Source organism: Macrobrachium rosenbergii, chromosome 57, assembly GCF_040412425.1.
Source record: "Macrobrachium rosenbergii isolate ZJJX-2024 chromosome 57, ASM4041242v1, whole genome shotgun sequence".
NCBI lineage: Eukaryota > Metazoa > Arthropoda > Malacostraca > Decapoda > Palaemonidae > Macrobrachium > Macrobrachium rosenbergii.
In genome coordinates, this window is record NC_089797.1 from 750,001 (window position 1) to 760,000 (window position 10,000).

General features: G+C 31.9%; 1 protein-coding gene across 4 annotated transcripts in view; it reads left to right on the plus strand.

Moving 5' to 3' along the window:
- Positions 1–10,000, plus strand: part of LOC136837015 (uncharacterized) — a 126,512-nt gene that overhangs the window by 98,937 nt on the left and 17,575 nt on the right. For all 4 annotated transcript variants that reach the window (XM_067101557.1, XM_067101558.1, XM_067101556.1 and 1 more), the window contains one exon: positions 3,169–3,328. In XM_067101557.1, coding sequence (XP_066957658.1) covers positions 3,169–3,328 — 160 coding nt within the window. The remainder of the gene's footprint in view (positions 1–3,168; positions 3,329–10,000) is intronic.

Below are 10,000 nucleotides of genomic sequence, written 5' to 3' on the forward strand. Positions count from 1 at the left end.
GAGAGAGAACGAAAAAAAGAGATAGAGAGAGAGAGAACAAAAAAAGGAATGCGATAGAGAGAGAGAGAGAAATAGAATAAAAAGAAGAATGAGGGAGAGAGAGAGAGGAAAAATAAAAGAAAGAAAGAAAGATGGAAAGAAATAAAGACAGATAGAAAGGAAGTCAAGCAAAACAGAGCTGAAATGAAACAAAGACAGTACTTTCGGTCGGCTGCTCACTCAGCGTGGCATGGAAAAAACTCTACGGAGTTCGCACGAACGTTTTAATTGTCATCCTTCCCCTTACGTAATATACCTTTTTTTATTTCTGATTTTTTTTATTGTGCGTAGAGATCCCAACTATGTTTTTATATAAGAACATACAGATTCTTGATTGTTTCACCTCCTGAATAAGGAATTTTTCCTTTGTTTATTTAAGTTTTCAAGTATTATTGTTTTATTTATTTGTGTAGAGATCCCAACTATGTTTTAATGTATTCTTAATTTTGTTTCACATCCCAAATTAATTTTTTTTGTTTTTGACATCCCAAATTGCTTAATTTTTTGTGCAGCAAATTTTTATTTTATTTATTTAATTTGTCTTATTTCAAATGAAGAAAAATTTATCTAAATTTGCAAATGATGATTTATCTATAAAAAATCTAGACTCTGGATTTTGTCTTACCACGTATATGAGGAAATTTTTATTTTATTTCTTTAAATTTGCAAGTGTCAATATATTTGCATGCTTGCATGTTCTGCTTGCGTTATTCACGATTTTTTTTTATTATTTGTAATTATTTTTTTACTTTTCGTTACACAGTTCCTATGCCCCTTGATTATTATTATTATTATTATTATTATTATTATTATTATTATTATTATTATTATTATTATTATTATTATTATTGGTGAAATAAATCTAGTTATGTATGGGTACATGCCTGTGGATTTGTTTCTACATTTCAAGACTCGTGCTATTATTATTATTATTATTATTATTATTATTATTATTATTATTATTATTATTATTATTATTATTATTATTATTATTATTGGAAGGAAGCAGGCGCCCTCTTAAGCATGTCTTGTTTAAAAAAAGTTGGCTGGATCGTGCAAATTGAAAATATATTGAGTTTTCTCAATTTTTTTATGACTCGCTTCTCTCGCACGCTAATATTGGTCAAAAATTGGCCAATGTTATTATTGTTATTATTAAAAATTACTCATAGTGGCATGTATTTTTTCATAAAATGTGAAGTTAGACCCTACAAAGGTTTGAAAAATTTAACATTTCTTAAAATATCTCGGTAATAATACATCACAAAAGGCGATCATTTTTTGTCAGATATCTGAAAATTATATGCAGTGGAAAAAATAAATAGATGAAGATTCAGTATTTTTTTTTTTTTATAAAATATGAAGTTAGACCCTATAAAGGTATGAAAGATTTTACATTCCCAAAATATAATCTCGTTACTCCTACATCATTGAAGGGAATAATTTTTTCAAATATCTGAAAATTATATACCATGAGAAAATAGATTAAAAATATTTCCTTTTCATAATCTTTCAGCCACACACTTACAATGATTTGAGTCATGCCTTTAAAAGCGTGTCATTGTATTTCTGCTATCTCTCCCCATAACAGAGAGCAGTAAACGTGTCAAAGGAATAGGCTGTAATACTGTCATTGCATCACATAAAACTCTTCATCCGTGAAATTTCTTTATGGTGTAATTTCCCGCCAGTGTATTCATATTCCTTTCATTACAACAAAGGATTAGTACTTTTTTGTGAATTTATTTTTACCTCTGGTGTCACATTATAATGGAGGATGGTTGAATCTGAGGTGGTAATGTTCATACAACATTTTTATTCATCAATGTTAGCTTTAACAAAATGTTAGCCAGCATTTTTATAAATACGAGCGCTGACATAATGTTTTTTCGCAACCTGCAGCATTTCATTGGTAAATGCTAGCAATAGCAAAATGTTTGCTAGCATTTTTATCAGTGCTAACGTCACTTGCTAACTGTTTTTTCGTGGCCTGTTTTTGAATGTCGAATTGATATGGAGATTTTTCAGTCGCTTTAAGGTTGAAAATAACTATTATTTTTGCAGAATTTATATAAAAATTAAAGTTATTTAAAACATCAAAGTTGACGTAGTCACGATTTGTCAAGCGACAAATAATTCGGCTTTTCTTCTTCTTCTTCTTCTTCTTCTTCTTCTTCTTCTTCTTCTTCTTCTTCTTCTTCTTCTTTATTATTATTATTATTATTATTATTATTATTATTATTATTATTATTATTATTATTATTATTATTATTATTCAGCAGATGAACCCTATTCATGTGGAACAAGCCCACCAAAGGGGCCATGGACTTGAAATTCAAGCTTCCAAAGAATATTAAGGTGTTCACTGGGAATAAGTAAGAGGAGATAAAGGGAAATGCAGAAAAAAAAGAGATCTCACTTATCAAAAAGAAAAAATAAATTGATAAATTAATAAACAGATGAAAATGTATTAAAATGCAAGGGGAATATTTCGTATATTTGTCTCGTCTCTCTGTGAAAAATATTTATGGAATATAGATTATTATAGAGTGAGGAACTCCAGGGAATCCTAAAACCAGACAGAATCCATAAGTAAAGTTTTTAATCCTTCCCATTCCAGTTTTGCCTATAACATCCCAGAAGTCCTTACCAATCCTCCAACAGAATAGATTATTATAGATTGAGGAACTCCAGACAGAATCTATAAGTAAAGTCTTTAATCCTTCCCATTCCAGTTTTGCCTATCACACCCCAGAAGTCCTTACCAATCCTCCAACAGAATAGATTATTTATAGATTGAGGAACTCCAGGGAATCCTAAAACCAGACAGAATCTATAAGTAAAGTCTTTAATCCTTCCCATTCCAGTTTTGCCTATCACACCCCAGAAGTCCTTACCAATCCTCCAACAGAATAGATTATTTATAGGTTGAGGAACTCCAGGGAATCCTAAAAACAGACAGAATGTATAGTAAAGTCTTTAATCCTTCCCATTCCAGTTCTGTTCATCACGCCCTAGAAGTCCTTACCAATCCTCCAACAGAATAGATTATTATAGATTGAGGAACTCCAGGGAATCCTAAAGCCAGACGGAATCTATAAGTAAAGTCTTTAATCCTTCCCATTCCAGTTTTGTTCATCACGCCCCAGAAGTCCTTATCAATCCTCCAACAGAAGCAGTTCCTGCGATCGCCGTCAGGATGATGCATGCGCGGAGGATGCCATCCTTCGCCAGCAGCAACTCTACGCTTATGTGACCGATGGACCACCAGTTCCTGAAACTTCAGCACGTAAGGATTTGTCTCTTTTTTTTTAGGATTGTAGGATTTTTCTTTTTGAAAGACAATAGGAGTTTTCCCTCTCGTGAAGGCTTGTAAGGATTTGTTTTTTAAGGCTTTTATGATTTGGTTTCTTGCATGCCTGTAGGATTTTTTCATTTGTGAAGGCCCGTAGGATTTGATTTCTTGAAAGCCTGTAGGATTTTTTCTGTTTTGAAGGCCCGTAGGATTTGATTTCTTGAAAGCCTGTAGGATTTTTTCTGTTTTGAAGGCCCGTAGGATTTGATTTCTTGAAAGCCTGTAGGATTTTTCTGTTTTGAAGGCCCGTATGATTTTATTTTTTGAAAGCCTTTAGGATTTTTTATGTTTTGGAGGCCCATAGGATTTGATTTCTTGAAAACCCGTAGGATTTGATTTCTTAAAAGCCCGAAGGATTTGATTTCTTGACAGCCCGTAGGATTTGATCTCTTGAAAGCCCGTAGATTTGATTTCTTGAAAGTCTGTAGGATTTGATTTCTTGAAAGGCCGTAGAATGTTATTCCTTGAAGGACTGTAGGATTTGATTTCTTGAAAGCCTGTAGGATTTTTGCTTTTGTGAAGGCCCGTGGGATTTAATTTGTTGCATGTCTGTAGGATTTTTTCTTTTGTGAGCGCCCGTAGGATTCGTTTTCTTGAAGACCCGTGGGATTTGTTTGCCCTTGTGAAGGGCAAGAAGGATTTGTATCTTGATGGCCGGTAGGATTTTTTTACTTCTCTTGGCTTTTCTTTTGAGGGCAAGTAGGATTTTTGTTCCCTTAGGAATGCCCATAGTGTCTTAATGACCAGTTAAGATTAAAAGAAATATATATATATATATATTATTATATATATATTATTATATATATATATATATTATTATTATTATTATTATTATTATTATTATTATTATTATTATTATTATTATTATTATTATTATTATTATTATTATTATATTAGCGGAAGTTGTAGCGTTTGAAGCAAAGTATTTAATAATAATGTGCTCAGAAAGGATGTTTTTTTGATATTTCAATTTACCTTAAAACTTAACTTGATATTATCTTTAATATTCAAACATCCAAAAGGTATCATTGACTTTTCAAGGTCACTTTTGCACCAGAAGAACAAATTAGCTGAAACAACGAAAAAAAAAACATCTCTGAGGAAAATTATGTTTATTTTAAAACTGCTGAGAAAAAATTCGTTTCAACAGTGAAAAAACATCTCTGAGAAAATGATGTTTATTTTAAAACTGATGAAAAAACTTCATTTCAACAGTGAGAAAAAACATCTTTAAGGAAAATAATGTTTGTTTTAAAACTGCTGAGAAAAAAATCATTTCAACAGTGAGAAAAAACATCTCTGAGGAAAATGATGTTTATTTTAAAACTGATGAAAAAAACTTCATTTCAACAGTGAGAAAAAACATCTTTAAGGAAGATAATGTTTGTTTTAAAACTGCTGAAAAAAAAATCATTTCAACAGTGAAAAAAAACATCTCTAAGGAAAATAATGTTTATTTTAAAACTGCTAAAAAAAACCCGTCTTCCAAATTATTCTAAAACTGCTTTAAATAAATCTCTTCAAACCTCGCCTTCCAAATTCTCGGATGCATCGCAACGCCAGAAAATGTCGATAATCAACCTATCAGTTATCGGAATTTAATGTTTTTTAATTTTCTGTAAAAGAAAACTGTTGTGCTGGCTTTGTCTGTCCGTCCGCACTTTTTCCTGTCCGCACTTTTTCTGTCCGCACTTTTTCTGTCCGCACTTTTTCTACCTACTCTCAGATCTTAAAAACTACTGAGGCTAGAGGGCTGCAAATAGGTTTGTTGGTCATCCACCCTCCAATCATCAAACATACCAAATTGCAGCCCTCTAGCCTTAGTAGTTTTTATTTCATTTAAGGTTAAAGTTAGCCATAATCGTGCTTCTGGTAACGATATAGGACAGTCCACCACCGGCCCGTGGTTAAAGTTTCATCGGCCGCGGCTCATACATCATTATACCGAGACCACCGAAAGATAGATCTATTTCCGGTGGCCTTGATTATACGCTGTAGCGACTGTACAGAAAACCCGATTGCGCCGAAGAAACCTCGGCGCATTTTTTACTTGTTTTTATTTTTTCCAATCCTTTCATCAGCGATAAATTCAGCGCTGAGCGAACTCTCGGCGGGAAAGCGGAACACTTTCACTTTCGTCTGTTTAAATTAATCCAAGCACTAGATCGGCTATGGAATGGCAAGAATGTTGATAAAATATTCCTTTCAAATCTCTTTCGAAAATCTTATGTGATCGAAAGCAGACTGAATTTCTGACGGCAAAATCTGAAATTCAATCTGTAATTTTTCCGTATTTCCGTTTACTCCCTCTTGTTCACACCGTAATATTCTTTGGAAGCTTGAATTTCAATGATATGTTTTGTTGAATACGATGGCAGCCTTGGTTGCATTAATCTCGCAGATTATTCGTTCAACTCTTCCAATTAGTCTTTTTTCTTCTTCAGTAACAGAATTAAGTAAAATGCCAAAGTTCGTTGCAGGGGTTTTATTTATTAAAAATATCAAGAGTCGAAGGCAATGGAAGTTCCGAGGGCGGAATCCAAAAACGAGTGCAAGGGTCGTCAGTGCGTCTTCTGGGATCGTAGGGATCGCGACAGGTTTCGGAAGGCCTTCTTTGGGCCCCGCCCTCGGAATTTCCATTACCTTCGACTTTTGATATTTTTTATAAATAAAACCCCTGCAGTGAACTTTGGCATCTTACTTAATTCTGTTACTGAGGAAGAAAAAAGACTAATTGGAAGAGTTGAATGAATAATCTACAAGATTAATGCAACCAAGGCTGCCATCATATTCAACAAAACATGTTTGAAAGAGGGCCTATACCCGAAGAATTATAATAATAATAATAATAATAATAATAATAATAATAATAATAATAATAATAATAATGTGCAGTGAATGTTGTTTAGGCAAAATATTGTCAATTAGATCATTATTAAAAAGTTTATTTGTTGGTTGTATTACTGCGTATTCTAAATGAGTTCTAGAACCAGTATCACTCCGTCTTGTTTTTCTACTATTATATGGGACAAGCATTCCAGCGTGATTTGTTTTTCATTAAATTGTACGAAAAAAAGCATTATTTTTTAGAAAAGGTTTAATATGATATTAATTTTTTAGTTTCCGTCCGCACTTTTTCTGTCCGACCTCAGATCTTAAAAACTACTGAGGCTAGAGGGCTGCAAATTGGTACGTTGATCATCCACCCTCCAACCATCAAACATACCAAATTGCAGCCCTCTAGCCGCAGTAGTTTTATTTTATTTAAGGTTAAAGTTAGTCATCTGGCAAGGATATAGGCCAGGCCAACACCGGGCCGTGGTTAAAGTTTCATGGGCAGCGGCTCATACATTATTATACCGAGACCACCGAAGGATAGATCTATTTTCGGTGGCCTTGATTATACGATGGACAGAAAACTCGATTGCGCCGAAGAAACTTCGGCGCATTTTTTACTTGTATTCATTGACCTAATTCCTTGTTTTTTGGCTCAAATAAAATTAGGGGTTTGTTCTACCCAACTATCCCAAGCTGACGATAAGAAAGGGATTTTGCCAGAATGCCACTGACCAGTTGGTTTTAATTTTTCGTTCAGCAGTAAGTGGTGAGACGCTTTTTTCTAATAGATTTTGCAAGATTTATAGAGAAAAATTTTATAGCCATTTTTACCAGATCTATTAACTGACGTTTCTTGGAGTTTTTCCCAGGTTTGTAGATAGACATATCGAGAGGTTGACCAAATTTATAAATGAGCGTTCATAAAAATAAACCTTAACGTATCTAGGGGAAACATTGACCATATTTTGAGATAACACTCCTGGAATATTTTTGGCAGATGTTTTATGGAAGGTTTTGACCATATTCAGATGTAGACATCTGTAGAAGATTTGCAACATTAATAGAAAATATTTAAAGAAGAATTCTTGTTTGTAGATATTTACACGTGAAATTTACGACAGTTTTTTTTTTTTGTGGTTATTAGTTGTTAATAAGCTTTTTCAAGATTTATTTTTAGATATCATATATTTTATAGAAGGTTTTGCCACATTCATAAGTAGAGACCTACAGAAGTTTTGAAACAGTGACAGGTATATTTAAAGGATTTTTGTTTACAGGTACAAATATTTAAAGGATTTATTTTGTAGAATTATATATATTAATGGTAGAAACTTTTGCCAGATTTTGAAGATTTTGCCATTCCCAAATTTAGACATCTGTAGAAGCTTTGAAACATTAACAAAAATATTTAGAGAAGGATTTTTTGCAGATTTTTACAAATGAGACATCTACACAGGATTTATTTTGTAGAATTTTTTATATTAGCTGTAGAAGCATTTGCCATATCTAGAAGCTTTTGGCCCTCTCAAATGTAGACTTCTGTAGAAGCTTTGCAACATTAACAGGAATATTGAAAAAGGATTTTTTTGTAGATTTTTACATATTAGACATCTACAGAAGAATTATTTTGTATATTTTTACATATTAGTTGTAGAAGCTTTTGCCAGATTTAGAAGGGTTTGACATATTCAAATATAGACATCTATAGAAGTTTGGCAACATTAATAGAAAATATTTAAAGAAGGATTTGTTTTGTAGATTTTTACAGATCAGACATCTACACAGGAGTTATTTTGTAGAATTTTCGACATTAATGGTAGGAGCTTTTGCCAGATTTAGAACATTTCGCCCTTTCCAAATGTAGACATCTGTAGAAGTTTAGCAACATTAACTGAAAATATTTAGAGAAGTATTTTTGTAGGTTTCAGAATGTAGACATCTGTAGAATTTTAGATTATGGTGAAGCTTTGCCATATTCAATCAAGCTTTCAATCAACAGAAATATTTAGAGGAGGATTACATTTAGTAAAGGATTCTTTTTTGCGGATTTTAAAAAATGAAACCTCTACAAAAGGGTTATTTTGTAAATTTTAATGCATCAGTTTTAGAAGGGTTATTTTGTAAATTTTAATACATCAATTTTAGAATCCTTTTTCCAGGTTCATTTGTCAATTTTGTAAACCTCAAACAAACACCTTCTCCCGGATCTAGGTTTCAGTTCAGGAAGTCAGCGAGCGGCACTAAAAGCTTTCACAAGTTTCACAGACATTAGACACAAAAATCTCTTTAGGAAATCTGGGTTCATTTTCAGTGCACAATAGAATCTTGACATCTTCCATCGCTCTTTCTGATAAGCTGCCGATAAGCCATGAATTTTAGATCGTCCGTTCGTTGACCCTACGAGATATATTATCCCTCCGATGACATCCGGGTCAGAGAAAGTGATTTTTGTAAATGGTTTGTAGACTTAGATCATTTCACTTCCGTGTTCTCTAGACTTGATTTTTATGAGATATTGCTACCACAAGTGGATACACGTACGCATTCACGCCGCGCAGACACCTGCATGCATATCATATGTATATACATATACACGTATATAAATATGTACAGATATATGTATATATATATCCATATACAGTATATGTATATATATATATGCATATACATATATGTGTATGTATATACATATATATATATATATATATATATATATATATATATATATATATATATATATATATATATATATATACATATATGTATGTGTATATATGTATACATATGCATATACATATGTATGTATGTATATACATATATATGCATGTATGTATGTATTTATGTATATAAATGTATTTATGTGTGTATATACATATATACATAAATCTTATAGTAACATACAAAATGTATGTATATATGTATACATGCATGCACGTATGCATGTATGCACATCACACGCATACAACGACATATACATATATACATACACAGAAAAGCCGAGAGGAAAACCTTCTTGGCAATATAGAAGAAAGCACGAATCCCTCGGGAATTATTCCGACTCCACGAAATGATAAAAAAAAAAAAGAATTATCCCCAGTAATTTAATACTAGCAGGAACTACAGCATGAGATGCCGGGAAGGTCCCTCTTCAGGAAAGACTTTCAACGGGATTACAGGTAATCTCGAGTAATCCTTTGGGAATAATAAGCATTTCCCTAAATGCAGATGTGTTGCTGAGTAGGTCTGCAATTTTCCCCTTAACTGCATAATGAGAAATGCAGGAATTTTTTTATCATTATTGTGTTGATATTCTTAATCTTTTTATGTCTCTCTTTCTCTTCAGTGCCTATATATATATATATATATATATATATATATATATATATATATATATATATATATATATATATATATATGTATATATAAATGTATATATATATATATATATGTATAAATATATATATATATATATATATATATATATATATATATATATATATATATATATATATATATACATGCATGCATAGATACATACATACATACATTACATTTGAGGAATGCAGATGTATTCTGAGTAGGTCTGTCTTTTTCCTGATTGTGTTGATATTTTAAAGTTTTTTGCGTCTTTCTTAGCCTCTTATTTATTATTTTTTTTTATTTTGTTTATGTTTCTCCTACTCTCTTATTTGCCTAGTGATATATGACCTCCTTGTGACTCATTTGAGGAATGGGTTTCCAGTCACTTTGATTATCAACAGTGATTTA